Source organism: Pleurodeles waltl, chromosome 5, assembly GCF_031143425.1.
Source record: "Pleurodeles waltl isolate 20211129_DDA chromosome 5, aPleWal1.hap1.20221129, whole genome shotgun sequence".
In the NCBI taxonomy this organism is placed as follows: Eukaryota; Metazoa; Chordata; class Amphibia; order Caudata; family Salamandridae; genus Pleurodeles; species Pleurodeles waltl.
This window is the reverse complement of record NC_090444.1, coordinates 1,201,897,670-1,201,924,570: the sequence shown is the minus strand read 5'-3', so window position 1 is coordinate 1,201,924,570 and position 26,901 is coordinate 1,201,897,670. Positions and strand designations below refer to the sequence as shown.

The following is a 26,901-nucleotide window of genomic DNA, read 5'->3' as shown; positions in this document are numbered from 1 at the left end:
TCCCTGTATCCAACCCTTGGTGCATTGTGGTCACCCTGAACTTGTGACATTTCCCCAGTCCAGCCCGACCAGATAATCAGAATTATTACTTTTTGCTTTTTGGTGCTATTTTTACCTGAAACTTTTAAAATGTATAACTCCTGTTCTACTTATTGAGTGTTTGTTGTTTTGGTGTCATTTTATTTATTAAATTCACTCTATTTTCCTAAATTAGTTTTTGATTTTTCTTCTGTTGTGATTTCACTTTATTGCTACAGAAATATTATACACATTGCATCTAAATTATGCCAAGAGGGCTAAGCACAGGTTTATCTAGTGACTTTTGTAGTTCACACTGACAAAAAATGTATTTATTACTTGAGTGGGGCTCTTACCCCCCCCTCAACCTACAATCCAATTTCTTACATAGGGACTGTACCATCATTTGAAAAGACAATTCAGCAATGAAGGTTTATACTAGAAAAAAGATTGTGTTGATATTGGACGGCCTTGGCTAATTAATTTTTGTGAGCATGTGAACTCAGATTTCTATCTAGTGCGAAGACCACAAGTGTCATGCATTCAGGAAGAGAAGGTTTACTCATCAATAATGCCATATTAATAATTTCAGTTTAGAACGTGTTGAGTTTTGGGCCAACACAGATGGTATAACCCAAGATCTTGCTTACCTACACTGTCTACGCTTTAAAGAAGTATGCAAAGAACAACATGTGGACTAAAGGTACATGCATTGGCAATTATTTGAATATAACTAGTGTTTCACAAGTCTTTCATTTTCCTACATTTACATTTATTAAATTAAAAGGTAAGGTGTTTACTGGAATGGGGAGAAATTCTTAGTGATGCTTTCTAATGGCAATTGCAATTACAAGTAGAGAATGCTTACAGTTTCATGCAGGCACTAAAAAACTGCAGGGAGTGTCAATCTGTGCGAGTAATTCTCGCGTAGTATCAGTTGTCGCTTTGCCTCTAGTGTTTCAGTTCTATCAGCCTGCTCTACCATATCTGATCGGCAGAGCAATGTTCAAGAACTGCACTAGATTTCGATGTCTAGAAGGTGATCCTGGAAGCAGCTTTCCTTTAGACTCTGATTGTGTTTAAATGGTTTTAAGATGTTCTTTTTATTATCGTATCTGTGTAACAGGCGGCCTATATATAGCTATAGATCGGTTGAATGGCTAAGGGAGCTACTAATGCCTTGTTCCGACATTACATCAGCATCGTTATGAGACATGGGAATTACAAGAAAGATTATCTTTTTGAAGAAAGTCAACGTTAACCCCTCTTCCACATCTACAATAAAATAATCTATACTGCTCATTGCTTTTATAAACATGGGGTTATTGCTTTCATTCTGCCACATTTGGACATCATAAAAGTCCTCCACTCACCAATGTGCCAGTTTTTATTAATGCCTGTATTCCACTGTCAGAATTGTGGAACAATAGCTTGTTGACTTATCTTCTCAAAAGTCTCAACAAAAGCTCAGACAGTATAAGACTTAATGTGACATTAAGCAATAAACTTTTTAGAAATGTATTATACTAACTTCTTTTCAATATGGTGGATTAATTTTTTCCCAGCATAATACAAATGTGTGAAATGTTATATTTGTCTATTGTTCAGCATATCATACTTGCAGCAAATGTACCTGTTCTACACGGTCAACAAAGATTTTTCACATTTTTTATGGACCCGATTTTTTTGTTTCTTTAGGACTCTGCACACATTACCACTATAAGCAGTAGAAAGGTGCATTTATTTCCCCTCTTAACCATGTTGTGTACATTGGAACTCCACATTAAGCATAATTAATTTCCATTCAACTCCAATGTAAATGGTGCCTACAGTGCATCTATTGTATGGAAAGTTAAGTGTCATATTTGGGTTGCAGTTACACCTCCCACATGGATGACAAATAAGTATGTCTGTTAGGAACACTATTGTGCTTCAGCTGGGCTGCAGGTTAAATGCACTACAGTGACAGGTCATGTAAAAATGCCTTTGCTACATAGGAAGAGTCTTTTGTTTGGTCATGAATCATTCATAAAATGTGATTTGTAAGAGCATAGGCCAGGGATCTAATTTATCAACAAAAAAAAAATAGAGGGAACTAGATATTGAGATTACTGTACCCTCACAGAGAAATAAAAGCCAAAGGCTATTTCACTACATAGACCTTGTGTCAAGCCGCTACTAGCAGTTGCAGGGTATCAGTTGTTAACTTGTAGCCAGTTAATCTTCCTTCCAACCCTGTGCGGTAAGATCCATGGGGGCTTTGCAAGAAACAAGCCTTCGTTACAAGGCTCTTGCAAACTGTGTTCTTCCACCTACAAGTTTGCACCTTAAAAACATTGTCTTTCTGGTGACCAAGCGCTTGACATTCGTTATATATGTGCTTGGCATTTTATTTAGTTTTCTTTGTGGCATTTTTATTTTGTTTTGCTGTTATTTCATGGCTCTGGGTATCTATGATCCTTGGGAGACAAATACTAAGGCCCTCATTTTAACCTTGGCGGTCTTTTTGCAAGACCACTGAGGTACCGCCGTGCTGAAGACCGCCAGTGCAGGCAGTTTTCCGCACAGCGTATTATGACTGCTGGCAGCCCTCCGTCCTTTTTCGGACGGAGAGCCGCCAGCAGCCATACTGGCGGTCGGCAGGGAAGTGGAGGCTGCTCCACCTCCACCGCCACGTCATCAGAACACCGCCCACCGAATCACGTCCCATGATTCGGTGTGGCGGTGTTCTTGTGACGGGGAGCTGGCGGCGGAGCAGCCCCCATGGATCCCGTTCCCACTTGGAGGATCACTGGACCAGGTAAGGTGATCATCCGTTGGGGAGGTGGGTAGAAGGGTGGGGAGGGTGTTGTGTGTTGTGTGCGTGCATTGGGGTGTGCATGTGAGTGTGTAGAGGGGGTGTGTGAGTGCGTGTATGCATGCGGGGGGTGTGTTGTGTGTTTTGAAAATGTGTGCGTGTCTGTCTGTCTTTTTGTATGTCTGTGAGTATGTGTGCGTGTATGTCTGTGTGTCTGTTGGAATGTCTGTATGTGTGTGGGTATGTGTAGTTGTAGTGTATGTGTGTCGATGTTGGGGGGCTGGGGAGGGGGGGGTCCTGCCACCTTTGGAGGGGGGCAAGGGTCAGGGGTGTGGGGGGAGGACTCGGGGGAGGGGAAGTGGGCTTGGGAGACCCCTATCAGTGCCAGGGAAGGAATTCCCTTGCACGGATAGTGCCTACCGCCATGGATTTCGTGGCAGTACAGAACCCCACGAAATCCATGGTGGTATGTGGGGTCGTGATACGGCCGGCAGTGTAGTGACAGCCGCTGGTCTGGAGACCGAAGTCTCCAGCCCAGCGGTCGTTACCACCCTGGCGGTCGGAGTGGAGAAGTGGCGGTTTAGCATGGCGGTCACCGCCATGATTGTAATGCCATTTTTTTTCCGCCGGCCTGTTGGTGGTATTACCTCCATTTCTCCACTGACTGCCAGGTTTGTAATGAGGGCCTAAATCTCCCATGATCTGCGAGTGGCAGCCATCTTGGGAGGGGCTTTGGGTATAAGTAAAGCCCTGCCCTAGGCCACGCACTGCAAATTCCGTTGTTCCTCCCTGGCTGCGGTCACGGTACCCCTTTGGGCTGCGCGGATAACCCTGATCGAGTTCCTGCCTGCTTTTGGTCGCCAGACAGAGGCGCGACGGCCCTCCTGCGATCTGAGTAGAACAAACAACCGGTCGAGTATGAGTCTATGCAGCGACCAGGAGATCAGTTGGATCTCCAGCAGTAAGAGTGCAGTGGCGCTATCTAGATAACATCTTTGTTTGGCTTGGCTAATGTTTGGAAACCTTCTATTGCACTAACATTTTCGGAAATATTGGGAACTTGGGTGTAAGACTGTTGAGTGTGTGCCAAAGTGTTGCTGCACTGAGCAAAAGCAAGATGAAGACAGTGGCAAGGCTGGTCCCACCAAACAGTTATTCCATTGTGAAAAATCACTTAACATACTAACCAACTGGGAGCTCTATGGAGAAATTATCAGTGTGCAAGTACATGTTACAAATGTTGCTCCCTTTGTTCCAGACCTGCTCTAATGCCACAGATAAAGCATCTATAGAGTACTGCATGGTAGGTGTACAGACTGTAATAGTGAAACCTCATAACTGAAGCAGTACGATTTGGCTAAACATGTGTGTGTGGGCTAGTGTGCTAAGTGCTTCTTTTTAAGTATTGATCTACTAAAACCCTAAACCCTAGAACCCTAACCATTCCTCCATAATTCAGCAAGATTGGCAGACCATAAAACACAGGTGATTAGAAAGGCAAAAGTGTAAACAGTATAGAGACAGGGGGGTTATCCGTAGCTCAGCAATAACTCACTGTGTTGTTTTTACAGGCCTCCCTCCCAGCTGTTCCTACCCCCACACATCCTTTCCCTCACCTGGCCACACCAATAGTCTGTGCCACTACGGCTCCTGACTTGGTGCTGCCTGGAGGTGGATTTCTAAAAAAAAAAAAACATTGAGAAAGCCCTGAGGAATCATAGACAAAGAATAAAACACCTTGTAGACCTTTCCCTAAATATTTTATGTGGGATTAATATCTTACTTCTCTGTCTCCACTTTGGAAAAGGCTGCAAACATGTTTGAAAATCATTTCCTGCTTATAGCTTAAGCAGAAAAGATACTTGTTAAGAATGTACTTTAGGTTTCTTGACCAGAATGGCTTAAAACCAGTTGTGCCACTCATCATGTCTTCAGAGCTGGAATACACATCAATGGTTGAGAGGGTTAACAACCCTGGCTAAGATGACAGTGGAGCCCAGGAAGGCCCAACAGGTTTTAGCTGCTGACCAGGAGTTAGCTCTATGGGAGTGAGCAGGAAAAGTTGGCAGACCAAAAGACAATTTTAGCACTACCTCTTTTAACTTGGAGATATCACGTAGGGCTCTTCCTATTCATTTTCAGGGCCCTCTCTGACAGCCAGGGTCCAATCACAGTAGGATGGAAATCAGGGTTTTCCCTGTCAAGTAGGAGAAGAGTTCATCTGATATGGTATCGGCTGACGGTAGCTAGGTTTCACCATCTTGTAACCAAGGCTCCTGGGTAATTTTACAGTCAAGCAAAAAGCGGTTGTGGTAAAGGAGGTGGAGTACTGTGAGAAATTTGTGGACCTGGGAAGACTCTATCTGAATCTGAAGGCCTTTCTGGAAGACGACTCCTGACTCTTGCTGGATGAAGAGGACTCACAAAAGGACTCCTAACTGCTAACAATCAGGAACTGGAACTGTTCTCAAATGGTAAAGTGGTGACCAACAGTTTTCCTTCAGCGGAACACAAATATTGTACGGAAGCTTTATACCAAGAGGGCCCAGTGGATCACTGCAGGAGAAATGGCCAGAGAGAAAACTGGTGCCTAGAAGCCTGCCTGAGGAGCTGGAGCTGTAGGACTGACCAGGAGGAACTTTTTCAAAACCATGAAAAAGTTGGGAATTAGTCATTATTTCCATCTCTGGAAGACCGTGACAATGTGCTGAAGTGTGCCTAGGGAGATTGCAGCCAAGGCGGGCAACAAATCCAAGATTATCCTGCTTGGAGTCTTTTGCTGCTCTGAAAACTGTTTCAGAGGGACCTTGTGGTGAAGGTATGTAACCTTATGGCACCCAGCGTCCACATAAAGCTTCCTGGCTTGCTGTGCTGGAAGATTTTGACTTCCAGAAAAATTACTAAGCCTAAAGGTAAAACTTTGGTCTGGAGTGAGGCTGTATCTATCTGACCCACAAAGCTATGCACCTGACTATGAAATCTAGGTTTGTTCCATTCAGAGACTTTGGTGCCTAAAACAACCATTCCAGTGGGAGCTTGATGACAATGTATTTGACTTCAAGGAACCGTGGCCAACCTCAGCCTTGGACCTTACCGCTTTGGAAAATTTCAACTTCCATAAAAAAGATGATGTTAGAAAGAAAAAACTTTCACAGGGATATCCCGCTTGGTGTATCAGAACTGGGCCTTCACTGTCATCCTACAATTGCTCCATGCTCCCGGTCATTTGTGACTTTTGATCGGTGCTATTCTTTTTCTTGGTGTTTTTTGCCTTAAAACTTTAGAAATTTAAATATCTGTTTTCCCTTTTCACATTGTAAAAAGATCTTGACATCCTTTTAGTCACCGTTTATGTATGTTTCTGATTGCGTTTGGGAATGTTAGTGTATTGTGCAATTTATTTTAGAACTGTTGGTACTCCTTAAACTTGGCATGCACTTCTCTGGGGCTTGATTACTGCTTGTGCGATAGCTACAGGGACTGAGCAGAGATTCCTTCAGAACTATGTTTCTCTAAACCAGAGTACATTTAGTAATTTGGTACAGGTATCCCTTCCTCAATTAATAATCCCATTTCTGACAATTTGTTTATTGGCTAAGCCCCTTCATCGCTCCTTTACTATATTCTTTAATATCTGTGAAAAATGTGACTCTGATCTGAAGCCACTTTGCTAGCAGGCACTGCAAAAGATGCAATGCTGCTGAACAGTATTCTCAGATAGACGTCACACAGCTGGGCTGTCTGAAATTGCACTAGCAGAAGCAGGAGCCAAGAATTTTTGAGAAGTGAAAAAGGGGCAAAACTGACAAGGTCAAGAATTGTAAGCAAGAATGGGAATGAATCATTGCAACAAGGTGTCCTTACAACACAGAGGTAGTATAATTGAGGAGAAGTAAGGTAAAATGCGACCCAGGAAATGTAGGCTGGCCATCTTAAAGTGGGATAACAGGAATTAGATACAAAACCATAATGATTAGGGAAATACAAAAACTACAGCATAAGTATGTAGTCAAGAAATTTCCATCATATATAATTTCATAAGCTGTCACCACAATGGTGCCTCCCCAAGATAGGCTGAGGGCCTTGTTACGAGTCAGCCGGTCACTAGACCGACAGACTGGTGGTGGCGATCAGGACCTCCGCTGCTGTGGCAGTCAGGATAGCTGCTGCTGTGGCGGTCCGACTGCCACATTACAACCCTGGTGGTCAGACCGCCAGGATACAATTGTCTCAGTGTTCCCAATGGGTTCATGGTGGGTGCTGGTCGCAATCAGCCAGGGAGGCGCTGCATGCACCACTGCCCTGTTGATTACAACCTGGTTCTCAGCCAGCCTTTTCGGGGAGTAAGGTGGCAAGCTCCCCGTCGGAAGCTCGTCCGCCAAACTCGTAATCAGGCCCTGAGTCTGCTGCAGCTTCCCATCTGACATGGCATTAACCCTACAGACTCCATCTACCACAGAGTGGAGACATACAGCCAGGCCTCTGGACTGTCCCAGCACCACCACTCCTGGGCTGACATGAAAACAGCCCGTAGTCTCATGAAGCAGCTCCACAATGCCCAACACCACATAGAAGCTCAGCAATGAAACGTCAGAGTCTGCTCCTCGAGGGCAGTTGTGGTGAACACTGGGATGCAACCATATGCCACCATATCCACCCCGTTTACTCGAAAGTGTTTGTCGGGTATTGACATATCCAATTGCTTGCTTTCCTGAAATCATTTCTTAACTGATGGAAGTATCGGCAGACAGACCGCTTTATGGCTAGACATGAACAGTGGTCTCCCTCTCGCTCTTGATAATGAATGGCTTTTCAAAGCAGAAAACTGAGCTAATTTGGTGGAACACTGAGGAAATGTGCATTTTCACTGCCGGTGTTGTAAATGTTCTGCTGGTAAATGTCAGTATCCAAATTCCAGCTGTCTAAATAGGTCACCATTTACACGCATATGACACGATTAACACGCATTCTCTTGATTTGAATACAGCGGCATTTGCTGCCATATACATCGTTACATCTGTTGATTCAGATGTAATTTCTTAGCACCCACCTGGGATCTGCCTTGAGTCCTTCTCTGGATTCCTTTTCTCCTCTCTTCTCTTGGGGCTGGCCAATCATGAAATTGGTGTTTCTGATGGTAGGGAAGTCCTCCAGCAGAGCTTTTAAGCTATTGCAATTTGCAATAATTTGACCTCTTATAGCGTAGTGGGACATACGATGGCTGAAACTACACAGAAAAAGAAACATGTGGTACATATTTTTTCCTTATCAATAGAAATTATTTCCACGTTATTGTACTTAGAGTTGCTCATTCGTTCCCAAATGTTTCCTGAATGGATTATCTATTTTGCTTTTCAGATTGTGGCCTACTATTGGCTGAATAGAAGATGATAACCTGGATAATATCCCATTTAACAAGACACAGGTCTGGATAGTTCACACTGATCAATGTAAAATTAAACTAATACCCTGTCGTATAGTACTTCATTCAGTGATTTTTGCAGAGTCTAAGCGCTATTAATACATTTTTTCATGATTTTCAAGTTTAACTGTATTAACACGGGCTATACAGAAGCTCTCAAAAAAGAGACCTGCAGCCAACAGTTTTCAACTGAGAGTAACAAACACTCGTCCAACACCAAAAAACATAATAATTAAACAAGATTAGCTAACTTGCCATAGCCGTTACTTAATACATTCTAACATAGACTGAACAGATTATTTATTGGTGGGAGAAGGACTAGATAATATATCAAAAAAATAAATCATAAAATAAACTAAGAATCTTATGATGGAGCCCTGGGAATAGCTTTTGATAGTACAAACTTCCAGTAATTAATTAAGAAGAAGGTACCCCTGAGGTCCTTCTTTGTGTTTTATTAACAAGAGGATATTGGTATAAGGCCTCTTTTGACCACATGGTCTGGCTTTGCCCAGTGATTCTACTTTAGGGCAGAAAAGTTTTGGCTCATTATCAAACTGACAGGGAACTCCTCATATCCAAAACATGCCTACTGGTGCTTATACCTAGACCAAGACAAATAGATCGTATTGCAAGTTCATAGATTTGACAATGGACTTTGCAAAAAGGGTAATAGCCATCAAATTGAAATCTATGCAAGTCCCGGATATCACAGTGTGAAAGCATGAACTCTAAAAGTGGGTGTAGGCCAAAGAAGAAACAATCTGAGGACAAACCACTGTATTAGCAAACCCCGATGAACTATGCAAGCACAACTAGAAGGGATATGGCGATTGACCCTCGTAGAATGAGTCAATGTCTGGTGGGGAAAACTTCTGCAAGTTTGCAATCAATATTATGCTTTTTCAGAATCTGAATTCACTACCTCCCTAAGTTTGTTTTTCTGTTTGTTACCTTAATTTGTATTTCAAGAACTTTTATGTTGAATGCATAACTGAACACAAGGCCATTTGTGGCTTTTTCAAAATGTCAAGTATGACATATGTGCACTGTATGGTGGCGAAAGCACAATAACATTTAGAAAAGCGTTCAGCATTGCTGTATGTAATAAATATTACGTGGTATTTTTATCATTAAACATAGGCTGCCAAATAATCTCTATCAAAAGATGAAAATGTATATTAGCGACCTGCCCGAGCAGATACATTTCACAAATCAGTGGAGATAAATGAGATAGCTGGACTCCATAAAAGAAAGGACATTCAATCATTAATTCTTTTGAAACCCTTCCGTACGCCCCAATCACACGAAATACTTTTCAGCAAATGCCCGGTCCGGTTCATTTGACAATGCAGTCCGCATGTACAAAGTCTGTGTTGCTTTGTTTTTTAAAAAATTCCCATTTTGCAGAAATGTAATGTTTCTCTACTTAAATAAATATTTGGATAAAAGATACTCGGTCAGTAAAATCTTTCTGCCTCTTTCACGAAGTCAGTTCTCTTCTGTGCCATGCCCAATTAAGAAGTCCTGGAAATGCCCATAGGCAGGATCGTGTTCCAATTACAGACCAGACCTATTTGTTTTGCCAAGCTGCTCGGCAAGCTGAAATTGTATGCAGCACTGTGGCTTAAGGTAATTTACAGGGACGCTACAGTTTTCTTCTGGTAAATGAAACTGTTAATAGTCAAATTAATCTTGCAAGCCCTGTAAACGTGGCTGCTATTTACAAGGAGCATGCTGTCCCAATATGCCCGATTTGAAAACAGAAAATATCGCGTACGTTTTGCTAATTCACATATATTTCAGCGCAATGCATGTGTAAAGTACGCATTTTGGAAATTGCCTACTAGGCCGTATGGTATTGACGTACATGTGTGACATATACCTATTTTCTGTGGTTTGCACTATGCCTAAATTACTAATATGTTAGGTTTAGAATAATGAATTAATGTCTGTCATTCGCACTTTACTTTCCACGTACATTTTTCAATACTAAATGAATTGGTGGATTTCACGAGACTTCATAACCTATAACACCTCAGTGTAGGTCTAAGGTAGCTGAGTACAGACAGACGTTTCAAGGGTATTCCTCAAAAATGTTTGCGCACTCAAAATTCAGTAACACCTACTGGATAGAAATATCTGTGTAAACCATGTACCGTGTAGGGTTCTAGTGCTCCAGGGTCATTTCTCCAATGGAGAACTCCTCATCGTCAGGGGAGGAGGAGGTCTTTGCTTGTCATAATTAAGTAATCCAGCAAAAAGGACAAACAGTAAATGGCGTTTGCAAGTGCATTGGTTAAGGTAGTTTTCAGTGATGCCAGCTTTGCAGTTCACAGGGCTCCCATGGACAGCTGTCTCAACAGAATAAGGAAGAAGGCCACCATGAATAATATCCTCCCTGCGTCAGCACACATACTTAACTTGTACCAGGGTCTGAAGGTGCCCAACACTTATTTTTCGGCTTCGGGCCTGTTCAGAACCAACTGGAAGAGAACAGTCACACCTGGCGCAGCCTGTGCTGCCCAGCAGAGGTTGGCTGTTGTTTCCTTTGAATCCTGTGAGTGAGGCTGAAAGGGGAGAGGACTGTAGACATTGTGAATCCTAACCCTTCTTCCAATGACACAAAATGCTCAAATATTTGTAAAACGTTTTGGCTCTGCTGTGAGGACAAAAATGCTAGCCACTTTGTTCCTCGTAGACTTCCTCAAGCTGCCCCATCCCCCAAATGGGAGGGTACCGAGATGCTGGACTACCTTAGGTTGTCTGCTGTGAGAATGATCAGGCAGGCGACGAAGTGCACTCTCCCTCCTTCTCTGCTTTGAAAAAAGTCAGCGATCCTAAGCATTGCGCTCCCTGGCCACATTGGTGGCCCTTCATTAGGTCCAAACTGAGGAATCTGGACTCCTCCGTTAGTTGGGCCTGTCTCACGCAGCCAGGGCTGACAAAGGCCCCAGGGCAGGGTCTGCTGTGATTGTCTCAAGAGGGAGCAACTTGCTGAGAGGAATGCCCACCCTTACTGTCCCAAACCACGATAGATACTCCCTGGAGCATGGCAGGCTGAGGAGGAGGAGCTGGAGGGGAAGCATACATGTAGCCAGCAGATGGTAAGTAAAAACTATATCTCAAATTGTGTGTTTAAGAGCAGGTGTGCGTTCTTGCATGTGTGTGCCCACTAGTGTCTATGCATATATGTGTGTGCGAATGAGTTGATGCCTAGATGGCTTTTTTTTGGCCTGCCAATGGTGTGATGGTATCTACCCTAGGAAGAGAGAGACCCTGGCATATTAATATTAATTGCTGGAATGCTGTGTCCATTTGTGGCACGATGGTGTCCACGGGGAAAAAACGGTGGCCACAGGTTAATGATGGTTTATCTCGGTGCATTGAGAGCCTCCATGGCACGAGATAATGATACATGGACATGCACGGCGGGTTATATCCATGTGCAGTAGTAGTTCAATTGGAAATAGGCCAGGTAAATGATACATTTTAAGTTTTGGCTTGGGGAAAGCACGTTTGTTTTTCAAAATGAAAAATATTATACGATAGACAAATGAGTTTATTTTCATAAATCGCCAAGCTGATGTTTGGAGCAAACTACTCAATTTTCAAAAGTGTAATATCTAAGGGAGTATTCGACTGACTTTCAGTAGCATTCCTAAAACGGTAATCTGATGGACTAATGTAGCATGTCTTATCTGAACCTGTGGTGCCTTCATAAACTGAGAACTGCTGTTTGAGTGTGTAAAATGTGTCTTCTTTTGCTGTGAACTGCCTTGATATTGCTAGCCGAGTGTAAAAACATATGATTGAGAATCTATTTGAAGAGGTAAGGATAGAAAACTCAAAGTAAGTGAAATGTAAAAAGGTGAATACATGTTATGTTACGTCATATTGTATATTCTGAACAGGTTGTATCACCTATGTTTGTTTGTCATTTTTGTAGGGTGAATGTGTTGAAAAGCACAACTATGCCACAGTTTTCTACAGAGTATCTTACAGCAAATGAACCTGCAAAAATCCTGGGGAGGATCACAAGAATATTTCTCAAGTGGCATTTCAGAACTAATTTTAAGGAAATGAATGTGAAAATGTGTTTTAATATTTTCTATTCAACACGATTTTTGCACTGAACACCACTGAAGACAACGGGGCTCGTTTACTGTAATTCAGAGGAGGTGATTCGCTACACCACTCTGAAATGTAACTAGCCATCCCTGCTGCTGAGTCAACAAGCAGCAAAATATGCTTAAAGGGCCCAACCCTGCTTACATCTTCAAACAAACAATTAGCCAACGAACCCTATTGTTTGTGGGTGCAAGAGATGCAGGCATACATTAAAAAAGAAACGACCTTTTATGGTGAGCCAAATCTGGGGAAATTCTGAGTGTTGCGTCATCCCTGATGGGGTGGCTTTTTTAGATCTGGCCCTTTGTATCATCTTTAAAAGGATCAAATCACATTGATAAGAAGATTTTACATTTGACTGGGAACCTACGTCTTAGTATATGTGGCAACTATGTATATATGTTAAAAATTAAAAGTGGAGTTGCAAGATCAGCACAGAGTGAAATGGTTCTTAAAAAGTACAAGTTCACTGGGTGCAAGTCTTTTTGGGGAGGGGGCAGTTATGAGTACTCTCACTACAACTAGTCCTGGGGTTCAATAACTCATTGCTGAGCAGAAGGAGACGTGTCTTGTTCATGGCCAGTTAGTTCCAAAAAATCTTTTTATGAACAATGAATTTGGAAGGATGACAAAGATAATGAGTGACACCAGAATTTATATTAACATGGGACCTTTGGGACACACACATTTCTTGACCACTCCCATATTTACCTTCTGTGGACAATCCCGAATTCCTTCAAATGCCGATTTTCCCTTTAGTCTGCCTACAACTGCACATGCAGGCAGTGCAGAAGGAAGAGAGTACTTCAGGGTCAAACAAGAAAGTTCTCCAAACCATTAAGTGCTCCCTAGTTTTTCCAGTCACAAGCAGTGATGCATAGTCTTAGGGGCAAGGCTAGGAGAAGGTGACTATGCAATGAAACATGCCACCATGTTTTATGGGTGCCCTTCGCGCCTGGTGTCTGTGGCTCAACAAAGTCCATGAACCCTGCCTTCGGGTCCACTAACACCAGCAAGGGATTGTGGGTCTATGTTGGGTCTCCTCATACAGATTTGTCCCCTCTTGTTGGACTTCCCACGTGGCTCACTGACTCACAACTGGGTTCAAGGATTCACAGAAAGTCCAAAAAGTGGCAACGAGACAGCATGGGTTGTTGAACTCAAACTTGAATCTGCTAACCAAACTAAATTGAATAAAGGAGGCCAGTTTTTGATTGGTCACTAAAATGTCACATGCAGCTGAGTTGACCTGCAATGCATGTTGCCCCCCTGGGCAAAGGTCGGGCCTTGCATCCAACCTCTGCTATGTACCACAAAAGGCTGTGCATGGCGGGGGTTGGCCAACCACAGATGTTTGGACTGCCAGGCCCTGCAGTCAACATCCCTTGTGCCAGCACTGAACATATATTTTATTTTCATCCACCCTTGAGTGTAATTTCGGAAAGGGGAGCCTTTCACGATGCCAGCAAAGTAAGTACAGCTCTATAGATTTAAAATGGCTTCCTAGCTGTATCCATATTTAGGATTCACCAACAACCTGGTATAAAAGAACCGAGCTCAGCAGAAAAAGCCATGAGCATTATAAATGAATTAAAAAAAGAAACACAACCCTGCTACGAAATTAGATTATCTCTCTGAAAACAACATCAGGAGTCCGGACTGTCTGATAAGATATTATTGCATTATTGCTTATTTCTTATTAGGCATCACGAAAATCTAATTCGGTGTTATTAATAATGCTACTTAATTAAATTAAACAGAAAACATATTTTATTCTTTCCCTATCGCTTATTGCTTTTGGGCTCTACTGGGGATGGAAGGGGTCTCCGATTTCCCAGGAGATGTTTGATTTTCCAGTTCAGAACGCTGCGCCTTTTTACCGACCCTAACATTTCGTCATTCATTACGACATTAATAATAATAATACTTTTGTCAATGGGGGCAATAGTTATGCGTATCCTGTTACTGTTTGTCATGGCGAGCTGAGAAGCATCACATTTCTTTCTGAACTGCACTCATGCTGTGCTCTCGGTAATGCACATGACCTCATCAGACCCTGAGAGCAACAAGGCGTCCATAAAGGCACATACACATGACCCTGGAGACTAGAAGGTGTACTGCAGCAGCTGTGTTTTGCGGGGCAAGCGGGCAGGCACCAGAAACACGACCAGCTGATAAAAACTAGGGGCCATATTTAAGAAAAGTGGCGCTGCATCATATGCAGCGCCCCTTTTACTGTGCCCCTTAGCGCCCCCCTAACGTCACCACGTGTGCGCCGTACTTAACATATGATGCACTATGGCGGTAGTTAGGGAACTAGCATCAACATTTTTTACACTAGTTTGGCGCTTTGTAGAATTAGCGCCAAAAAAATGTATGCCAATTTTGCAAAATACATTGAAGCCCATTGAAAACAATGGTTTGCCTCCTTTTAATGCCTGCTCTGTACAGGTGTTAAAAACACAGCTAAAAATTGCGCAAAGAAATCTTTTAGATTTAATTGCGCCATTTTTCTGCATACATTATACCTAGCGCAGGCATAATGTGGCGTAAGGGGTTACAAAGTGGCACAATGCATGCATTACACCACTTTGTAAATATGGTGCAGCGTTTCTACCATAATATTGCCACATTAGCGTAAAAAAATGACGCTATTGTGGCAATGTATGTTGCCAGGCCCTCTTAAATCTGGACCTAAGAATCATGTCAGCTTGCGGCCCCCCGAGTGTGGATCCTCCTTTCCTGAACCTCATCGGAATGCCTGTGTTCCCTTTGTGGCGTGGGTGCGGCACATCTTAGGCATCAATGCTTAAAAACAAACATTGGCTTTAAGAGAAAATCTGCCCTAAAATGGGAAACACAACTCATGCCAATTTACAAATGTCAAGCACTAAACGAGGTCTGGAAACGATCTGGCAACAGTAGTAGGCACAACAAGAGACACACACTGCTAGAAGAGTGGAACATTTCACATACAACGCGAGAGCTGTGCGTCCACTGAAGCAAGGTGGTCAGCATCATGTTTTGCTCAACTTTTGTTCCTCTTCCATTTTTAGTTGGGTCACTCCTGGGGGCATTTTAGCTGGGAAGGATAGTTTAGTGAGATGAAAGCTTGCAGTTGACCTGTGCATTGACCTACAACTCACAAGTCCAGTCTTGGCAAGGCCTTCTGTCCCGTCTGATGGAAATAGACAGGATATCATTAAATTGGGTGATATGAACACCCGTTATGAATAACAATTGTAAACCGTGATGAACTGCAATATAGTAATCAAGCTATTGTTCATGGAACGGGGATGCACCCCAAACATCCTACGGGGTGCTCACAACCAGGCTGCATCAGCTATATGAATGTGGGTCTGTTTAGGAACTAGATAAAAACAAGGGAAGGGCTAAATCCTTAATATTTCAATACTTGCTGGTGTGAGTTCCTCAGTTTCCAGCTTGTCGAGGTGCTAGACTGGAATTTTTATCTTCATAGTACATAGGAGCTTCGAATCCCTTTCTAAAAACCTGCTGCTAATTTCTTATTGACATCTCTGGCCAACTGTAATTACGAGGTGATGTAGCTGCTCAACTTTCATACGTTATTACAGGAATGCTGTGCCATCATAATGCCTCCTCTCAGCACCCAGTGTAAAAGACAGGTCACAGAGAATAGTTTTAGCTGCAGTTTATTAAAGGAAAGGAGGCTTCACTTTTCCTACCATTTTTCTAAAATGAAAAGTGATCAGCAAATAGGAGATATTTTCAGCTCCATAAGTATTATTGGAATGCTGTAGTTCATTACAGAAAACAGAGTATATCTGCATTTTTCTGCACATCCTAAACTACAACACTGTTCTAATCTGATTTACTTCAAAATGATGCAAATAATTTTTTCAACAAATTGCTAAATCCTTTTTGGTGTGTTTAATTTCACACTACAAATTCTGCTTTTATTGTTCCTATCTGCAACCATACTATCTCTATTATGAAAGAGCAAGACGCCAAAGATTTAAGCGGTTTGTGGAAAGGATGATGGTATGACAATGTATTATAAGGAATAAAATACCATTGCAAAACGTTAAAAGAAGATTGCAAATCACCTCTGAGTTCTATGTCCTGATAATGCAACTCAGTCTTCAGCCATATTCTTCTCTGTGAACAAGGAGCTCCTTAATGGCTTCCACTATGCTTATACTGTACAGCAGGGCGTACTTTATCCCATGTATAATGGAGTGATGTAATTATAGCAGTTCATTAATGTTGAGAAGGTTTTTAACTTGAAGATGTGATCTCAGATGCTTGATGAGAGGAATTTGTTCAGAGTTTCAACATGTCTCAAAACTTTATGAATTATAGTTACTATGTGGATTGCAATTGCAGAAGAGACAATATCTCATCTAAAAATGTAATCAGCCTATGTGTGTGTGTCATGTATTCTAGAAGCAGTATCCCTTAATGTTTAAACTGAGCATACGCTAAATTGTGTGCATACACACACTTGGAAACCTGTGAGGAAAGCGGGACCATTCTTCAGGAATGCTGAGTAAAGGTCTAACATCATTATTCATGTTATTTATTTATTTATTGGCTTTAATAACAGAGGAAATGCCATTGTGCTGTACATCAGAACAAGAAGGTTGCTTAGAGCAACTCCTTACTTACCGACGCAGGCAACAGACTGTAAGATAACAGTTCAGACACAATGTCAGCAGAGTAAATTGAGAGACAAATATACTGAACAAAAAGAGCTTACCACGATATAAAAGGCATACAGAGCAAAAGAAAAAACAGTCGATGTTGATGGTGGACAATCGGGGAACATATTATTAGTTTGAGCCAATCAGATTGCGTAAAGATTTATAGTGGAGACAAGACAGGGGATAGCTATAGAAATTTGGAAGTAGAGAGAGTTTAAGAAGGAAAACCAAACATTGGTTGAAAGAACTCAGTAGAAATGAACCAAGAGTTTACATGGAGAGAATGGGATGCAATAGAATATGACTGTAAGACAGAAAGAGATTGAAGAATTTGAGGGTGGGACTGTGGAAACATTTAATCTAGGGTATTATGGGCTTGGTTAGAGAAACACATTTACTTTCAGACTAGCCTTTGACTTCACTTTGTGAGGGGTGCTACACAGCTGGACACTGCACATTGCAGGTTCTTTTTTATATTAAACTGCTAATGATGATTCTAACTTTGAATACATGGTTGCTAATTCTGGTCTTCTGGCCTTCTTAATGTAGTTTATTAATCATTTGCATTATTATTGTTATTACTGGTTATTTTACTTGACAATTAATTGGATATAATTGAAATACACTTACACCCTTACTATAAAAAGAACTATAAGTTACTTTCCTGTAGCAAGACGTTTCATTATACATTAATACCAAAATGGTATCAGTTCCATTTTCTTATTGTTTAGGTTACAGCACTTAGTTGTTGGATATTTTGCACTCACTAGACTTCGTTGGTTCTTTGTTGTATTTCTGCTTTACTGACAGCTTATTTTATACTCTACATTTTCTATTTTGCTTTTTGTTTCTCTATATCGTTGCAATTTTTCATGTTTGCAACTAAAATGATTAAAGTTTCAGTTCGTATCACTGGGCAATGTTTGTGATGTACTTATATTTGTGTTGTGCAACATTAACTGGCTAAACACTCTAGTAAAATAAAAAAAGATGTTGAAATGTGCTAAAAATGGAAATATTTAGCACCATCCCAAGAAACACAATCAGTAGAGGAAGCACACAATCTCTGTAGGGACAAAGAAGGTGAGTGATAAAACATTAATTATTCTAGCAAGTCTCTGCACTAGTAATCTGATCTGTAACAGGCCCTTCCACAGGATTTTGGAGAATGAAAGAAAAAGAATACAATGCGATGGAAAAGCAATCATTACAGAGAATTTGCTGAACTGCAAACAACAGCCCATGCTGCTCATTCTAAAATGGACCTCATGGTAACTATGGAGCATACCAAAAGGAATGCTTTAATGTCTAAGATTGGGGAACTCCATATTTTAAAGCACAAACCCAGTTGACTTAACCATGAAATTTGACAACAGCAGAGAGAGGTAATTTATGTGGCGGCCCATTGTCTTTATACTAAGCTACATGTAGAAGAAAGCCAATTCAGAAAAAAATATACATTTTTAATCAATCAATGCCTACTTAATTGATAGAGTTGTTGTTGTCTGGGACAGGGTAAACAACTCACGAAACAGGGCTCTTCATTGTTGAGGCTACTAAAATAATAGGGGACTGACTTGGCTGCACAAAAGAAAGACCCATTAATTCCAAGCAAACTGGAAGTCGTTTTTTGTAGAAATCCTTCATCACATCCAAATGAAACTGAGGCACCAACAGACTGGCAAGAAAATCACAGGCGTGGTTGAATAGTCGACTTTCCATTCTGATCAGGCTGGACATAGCTTTCTCCACGAGGTTGGCCCTGACATCACCACATCTCATTTGGCCAATTCTCAGCCTCAAAGGTCAACAAACTCAACTTAGTTGGCAAATACAAACTGTCGTCAACACCAATAAATAAGGTGGGACGACCATTACAAAAATTAACTGTGTCACGCAGGTCAGATATATGTATCCTCATGAGAACATAAGATTTGCAATAAAATTGCATTTATGTCAAAATAAAAACTGTACCATAGGCAAAACGTTGCCCGGCAACCTGGCCCACGTGCTCTTAAATAGCAATACACCATATAAAAGGTGAACATGTACCTCTGAACGGATATCTCTAGTTGTAAGATACACATTAGGAAGGCTCTCTGAAAGAATAACTCTGTTTTTTAGACAACATATTAAGAAAACTCTCCGAATATGTTCAACGATCTTTTATTTTTCATGAAGGATGTCACAAAATGCTAAAGAAAGGCGAGTCAAGGGCATAATGGTGGTCAAAAATATATTGGAAACTTGAAATCAGTTTCAACCTTAGCGCAAAAAACGGTCCGCCTAAACTGTATGTGCAGGTCATGCTTGACACATAACCTTCTGTCTTGAGGACCAAGAAGGGATTTTTTTTTAATGAGATCTGAAGTAAATGCTTAAAACTGTACATTTACGATGTTTTTTTTTTTTTTAAGTAAATGTAATATTCTGACGTGCTTTTGTCACTCTCTTTACCTTTGAGTTTTTCTCCATTCTTGGTTTATACTTTGTTTTATCAATGTGCAGTGCCGTACCTATTAAGTAAATTGACATATTACACATATTCTTTGAAGGGGTAGGTATTTGATTATACAATAAAATCGTCTAACTAACCTAAACAAACAAGCATCGGCAAAGCCAATAGGCCTGGCTTGTTTTAGGTATTTTTGTTAAGATTCACTACATATGTACATACATATTGACATCCATAGCCAATACAGACAATACCAAGTGCCACATGTACATGGATAACATGTAGTCAGACAACACATAGACAGGTCTAGGTATATTAACGTATGTGTTGGATGGATGATTGGTTGCTGTATGAGTGTATTCTTGGACAAATAGATGGTTCGATATTTGAAGGTTCATACACTTTAGTATGGGTTAGTAGAGGACAGTGGTTAATTTGTACATAAAAACGTGCTGGTGCCCAAAGCTCTCCTCTGAAACAAGTGGCTGTTGCATTTAAATGTGCGAGCACCATAATCCTAAAGTCATCTCGGGCCTCTTTATTCTATTTACAGCCATGCCCTGCCCCTTCCGCTCACGCTGGCAGCTTTCTGCTTTCTCCCATTGTGACACTTTTCCGTTTTTCTCTTCTTTCATCTTTCCCACATGTGTCTTTGCTTGAGGTATATGCTTGATGCAGAAAAATAAATGTCGGCCCTCAAAAATAAGTGCTGATGGCCACACCAGCAACCACTGGCTTAAATTAAGCACTGGTAGAGGGATGTGTTTGGTTGCATAGCTGAGTATATGCAGGGTGGGTGCTTGGATGAATACTTAGATATGGGTTTTCAACAGAAGCCACTAGGTCAATGGAAACACTGGAAGTACCTTTCATACCTCCCTTCATGTCGGGAGATCACAGGCTTGGGTGGTGTCTAATTTGCTTGTTACATGCCAGTCAGTGACAAGATGAGAAAGGGCCGAGTACTACACTTTTGCAACTCCACCCCTTTTCATCTTTGTACAGGCTGGTGGGACCATCGAAATCGGACCTCACTCCAGTCTGTGACATAAGAAAAAAGATTGGTGTAAATGAAGGTTTGAACAACGGTCCCTCATCCAGGCTCAGCAAGGGCTGGTAAACTCTGTACATGGATATTTCATAATACTGTTATTTTGGGATCCTCACCAGGGTTGCTCTCACTGGGGATCAGAGGGATAAAATAGCTGCATCCTAGCTTTGCCTACACATGCGCAGTGGAGTTGGACCGAGCACTTAGTGAGTTGATAAATTCAGTTTTTACTTTATTCGGCAAAGTTATTTAAAAAGACCATTAAAGCACAAATAGCATGTTAAGATAAAAACCAGTAAATATACATAGTAGATACACATGTATACTAAGACACTAACATTACATATAAAATTTAAAATGACAAATCTTCAGAACACCTTTTAATATGTCGTTATAAATCCAAAACCAGATCTAATAACATGTCAGTTTGTCAATTTTAAAATGCATATTTCCTTCAAATGTGTAAAGCGGTTAGCAGGTAATTTAAGGCTGCTGAACAGGTTTCCTCGGATGACAGTCGATGTAGGTAATACAAAACTACTTTGTGAGATAAAAAAAAACCTTTGTTCAAAAGGACGCACAAATCTCCATCTAGGGACAAAACAACATGAAGTGCGTGGCTGTTTGCCCTGTTACCCCAGCGCATGAACACAGTGGAAGAAATGCATGCCACGCCTCCGCCACCAGAAAGGCAAAGAGATGATGGACTAGATTCAGCCGCAATCGGGTAAAATAATACCTATATTCGGGCTTCATCGACCATGTTAGATAGGGCTCTAGGGTACAGGATGTGGTTAAGTGCATATATCTTGTTACCGAGGACATGCCTAGCACACTTATAATCCTAAATTCTTCACTATATGACGAGTAAGAGTCAATCACCTTCGCCTTACACCTTGGTGTAACACGCTCTGGGTTTTCAAATAAGTACCCACAACCCACCTTATAAAACACCTTCTATATATAGGTAGGCCTGAGTGAGCTAAACAGGGCAGAGGCTCATGCAGGATTGTAGGAGCCTCTGCACAGTGTAAGGATAATAAATAGACGAGGTTGTGTGGGCGCGGACCTGATCCCTATATGATCCCTATTATATCCAGAAAAATTACAAGTGTAAGGAGCAGAAACAGTTCAAAGTCACACGAGGGGGCGACCAATTATCCGATATCGTAAGAGGGCGTGTACCTAGTTACATTTAGGGATGCCTCGCTTTTAAAAGATTGCCTCTCAAAACACATCTATATTTATGCATATTCTGAAAACGATCAAAAGGGCATTTGCATTCCCAAGAAAGCAGCATAATAGGTGTCAGCAAATTTGGAGAGGGAAATCCGTGGAGTGGATTAATTTTGGCAATAATACCAAAGGGAAAATAGTGAAATGAACTTCAGATATTAGGGCACGCAAACCTCCATAGAGCCCGTTGCAGCACTATGAAGATTTTTTGAATCACGAGGCAAGGTGGCATGGTTTGGTCTTAGAGGGAAAGCTAGTTTATGCTCAGTTTATTTACAGATAATGCTAGTGCTACTGATATTCGCGATTTTCCAACGTGAACTAATGGATGACGTCTTGAAATGCTGCATTGGTGTAAGCGAAATCATTAATCACATTTCAGTCTACATGTGATGGGATCTAGATTTCACCTGCAAGGAGCCTGAGTTTGTTCATTTTTTGACCTATGGGGTTTGTACCTCTGCTGTGACATCAGAACCCCAAATGTAGTCTCACCCACTGTAATGCTCTGTTTAAAATGTTTTTAAACAACAACCTCCACTACCCATCTTTTAAAAAAAATATTAGCTATTGAACAGCTGGGGTTAGAGGCTATTATCACCCAGTGCGACATGTGTCACATACATGTATGTCCACATGTAAAGGTTCAGAAAGGACGCCTGACTCTACCTGGCAACTGCACACAGGCCGCACTGTGAAAGGTGGGGCGAGGTTTAAACGGTTACAATTAAACTGTGGACGGTAAGAAACTGCATTAGTTCTTTTAGGTAAAGTGTATAAACTGTCATGTTTTGACTCTCTGCATTTTAAGTTTAAACATGTACAAAAATGTAACTTTGGGAAGAAACACGGTACACAAATGGAGTCTTTGCCTTTGCTTACATAATTCTGAGCCCAAAATCCAGATCTAATGTTATTTTTTTGACAGTGCATTCACTGATATGGTTAGGTAAGATCATATTTCTCGAGGCAGCCCTCAAGGAAATTCGCTCTTCAAGCTGACTGGATGAGTGAGTTAACTACTGTGCTCAAGTAACTACCAGAACAAATTCTTCATTAGGCAACAAAGCAATTCGAGGGGCGCTAAGCATCTCTGGTTTGAGTAAAGGAAGTTGTAAACCTCAGGAGCATCACCAACGGCCTATAACTTAAATTAAATAAGAGAAAGATGTTGGAGAGAAGAAGCCATGTCTGGGGAATGTACATATTGTGGCTGTCTTGAAATCATTTGTTTAAAATTCAATATATAAAGTTAGATTTACCCATGCAGAGCAATCTACCCCCTGGTTGTTTTCGGTATGCAGTGGTAAAACAGGGCAACCAGTGCTTTAATTTTCAATGAAAGCATAATTGCGTGGCCTTCAGGTGGTATCTCCTTGTAGACTCCAACAACCTCATTGAATATTTCCTATTTGTACTAATGGTTGTTACACGTCGCGATATAACAACATATTTGACCACAAGAAAATGCTATAAAGACGGGTGATTACAAATTGTAAACACCAGTGGCCTTTGAATAATTAATATTTATGGTGTTAACAAATAACTAAGGGTCAGGTTCTATGTTGGAGTTTGAGTTAAATTCAGAGAATATTAATTAAAGCAGTTTAAAAAACGTGCTCTTGAGTACCCTTTGCTATAAACAGGTTTCATAACTAGGCCAAGCAAAGATAGTGGCCAATGATTGCCATACAGCAGCTGAAATCCCAGGTGAAAAGCCACAAACCTGAATAAGAAAGTACAATAACAGGTAGAGGGGTGTTGTTTGATGCAGAAAAGCACCAACTTTCTCCTCATTATGCTGAGAAGGACTCTTTATCAGTTCGGATAAAGCATGGAACGACCTCACTAGGGCTTTATAATTATACTGGCTGGATTGCTTCTTCATAACCTGTGCAGAAGCACCAAGCAAACAGATGTTGAAGTTGTGGAGAATCAATAACCAAGAAGTAGGACTAGGCCTGTAATTTGAAGACTTTAGACTATGGGTACTCTCAAACATTTTCCAAGGGGCCAAAAAGTTTGGTCTGTGGTGTGACCAAGGGCCGCATTTATGCCAGCAAGGTGGCAATCGGAGAGGAGGGATGCAAGGTGGGTGCAGGGGAAGGGAAGCATGTACATCTAGTGGCTCAATTGCAAAATGTGAAACCAAAAAATGCGCTATTGATCCCTGTGTGCCCACTTGACCTAATTATGCGATCCTGGGCAATCGTTTTATTTCACTTTCCCCTCCTTTTACTTCATTATTAAATATAAGAGGACCTTGAAATACGGGACTTCAAGGTGTGTGCTGCACAAAACCTTCTCCTGAGGCTGATTTAATAACCTACAATTTTGTCCATGTATATTAGCAACCCAGGCCACCCAAAGGGTGCACAAAACTGGCTTATCTCTTAGTTCGCTGTTAGCATTGTTGTCAGGATGGTGGGGGGTGGTACTCATGAATGTTTCTATATCCATGTTTGCAAGCTATCAGTTTGAAAAAAAATAGTTCTCAATGATATAATCCGATGTACTAAAGTAAAGCAGTTCTGTGGCTGTACTTTACATGTTTGTTGCAAGATGTTTTTTTTTAAATGAAGGTAGTCCTACAGTTGTGTGGAGCAGGACATCCTAGTTTCTTACTTTTGTATCTTTAATTAACTTGAAACTAAATATGCTTGCCCGTTTATTTTAAAAATGTTAATGTTGGTGCTGAGTCGAGTAAACAGCAGCCCCAAGACGCTGTTGACCAAGGAGCCACACTTAAAGATCAGGAGAGTCGCATGCGGCCCCTGGGCCATATTCTAAGTAAGAAGTATGACGGAATCCCGAATCCCAGTAGCAGCAATGGCTTTACAACGCAAAGATCGTAACACAAATGCCTTTACAGGGAAAGGCTTCTAAAATGAGATTTAGCTTTTTACAACAAATATGCCTTTTGAACGAAAGCCTTTACCACAAAATGTAAGTATTTAACAAGTAAGTATAAACCCTTTATAAATATATTTATATATATGTATACAGACACACACACATACATATGTTTATTTTATATATAAATATATATATTATATATAATGGGTTTATTTTTACTTGTAAAATACATATTTTTTATAAAGGCATCCGCTGTAAAGATATATTTTAACAATGTAAATACATATAAATATACATACATACATACACACCTTTTAACCAATAACCCCTGATCCCTAAAAAAAACCTTTCCCACCCCAAAATTCCCTTACCACCCACAAAACCCATGACCACCTAAACTCAAAATCTCCTTACCACTCAAAAACCCATACCCACCCAAACCCTAAAAATGTCCTTGCCACCCAAAAACCTATGCGCATCCTAAAACCTAAAAATCCACTTACCACCCAAAAACTCATACCCACCCCAAAACCTAAAAATGCCCTTCCCACCCAAATACCTATACCCACTCTAAACCCCAAAAAACCCTTACCACCCAAAAACCTATACCCATCCTAAACACCAAAAAATCCCCTTACCAATCAAAACCTAAACCCACCCTAAAAAATCCCTTACCACCCAAAGACCTATACCAACCCCAAACCCAATAAAAATCCCCTTACAACCTAAATACCTATGCCCACCATAAACCCTAACAACTCCTTTACCACCCAAAAAACCTATACATACTCTAAACCCTAAAAATCTGCTTACCACCCAAAAACCTATACCCACCCTAAACCTTAAAATTTCCCTTACCACCTATAAACCCATACCCACCTTAAAACCTAAATTTCCCTTATAACCTATAAACCCATACACACCCTAAACTATAACATTTACCCTACCACCCAAAAACCCATACTCACTCTAAAACCTAAATTTACCCTTACCCACCCAAAAACCCATACCCACCCTAAACTCTAAAAGTCCCCCCTACCACCCAAAAACCAATACTCACCCTAAAAACCTAAAAATAATATAAACATATATATGTATACATATTTTAAAAACTATACACACCATATATATATATATATATATATATATATATATATATATAAAAACATAAATATATTTATAAGCTGTTTACTTACCCGCAATATACATGCATTTCCCACGATTTTCGTTGTAAAAGGCAACCGTTGTAAATGAATAAAATTCCATTCTAAAAGCCTTTCGTTGTAAGGCATTTTCGTTATAAAGCATTTGTTGTAAAGGCTTCTTGTTCTTTAGACTTTGTGATAAAGGCTGTTTCCCCCTTGAGTATCACTGCTCTAGACAATTTTAGCCTATCTGTGAAACAGCTGCCCAGACTCAAGGAATCCACAAAGTTTACAGGAAGTTGTTCATTATGCCCCTTCCTAAACCTTTGATGAGTCTTCCTCTGTGTTTCTTGATATTCAGTTTTCAATAGATCATTGTAATGCCCCTTATTGCTTTAGGGTACTAGGACTCTGAACAAACTGGGCAGATTGATGTCCCCGAAGACATCACCAAATACTATTCTTTTGAAGGATGGCATTTAGATCCAATCATTATTTGGAACACAGCCTCCATTAACTCCTAAAGTGACTATCTGTCCCCAACAGCTACACTTAGTAACCAATAATACATATGTAAGTCCAAATGCAACACACCTCCAAGATGGTGCCTGTATCGATACTGCTGCAGAGGAGGCCAAATTCTGAGCTGGAGTAACCGGCTCTTATGCGCTAAGTTGACATAAGTTAACAAATAAGTTAAGATACTTTACAAAGCTACCAAAAGAAGAAATCAAAATAATAGGTAAGGTAATAAAAATATATTAATTCACTCACTTCAGAGAGTTCATGTATGTGCAAAACTCACCTCTGGCAGTAATCAATGAGAAGCTTCCTCTTGACCTTTTCAACTTCGTCCTTTAAAAGCAAACATCGTCATGGATTAATACTTGTGAAGATCTTGATGAATGAATGAAATTGTTAGACCCGCTTCTTGATATGGAGTTAGGATGGCCACCACTCCTGGTTTTTAAGCATCTCCAGTGAGTCTATTTCTACAAGTGACTACATTGTCAACTAATTTTAACACAGCCATTGGAAACGTGAATCAGTATGGCAGAAATGTACCCAACATCTGTGAGTTGAAATATGATCTATGAAAACTGAC

At 40.8% G+C, this 26,901-nt stretch overlaps 1 protein-coding gene across 1 annotated transcript in view; it reads right to left on the bottom strand.

Annotated features, from left to right (window-relative positions):
* LOC138297105 (uncharacterized) overlaps positions 1 to 26,901 on the bottom strand; it is a 648,847-nt gene that overhangs the window by 401,866 nt on the left and 220,080 nt on the right. Inside the window, exons 27-28 of the mRNA XM_069236605.1 lie at positions 26,602 to 26,651; positions 7,866 to 8,042 (exon numbers count right to left, since the gene is read on the bottom strand). Of these exons, the coding sequence (XP_069092706.1) occupies positions 7,866 to 8,042; positions 26,602 to 26,651 (227 nt within the window). The remainder of the gene's footprint in view (positions 1 to 7,865; positions 8,043 to 26,601; positions 26,652 to 26,901) is intronic.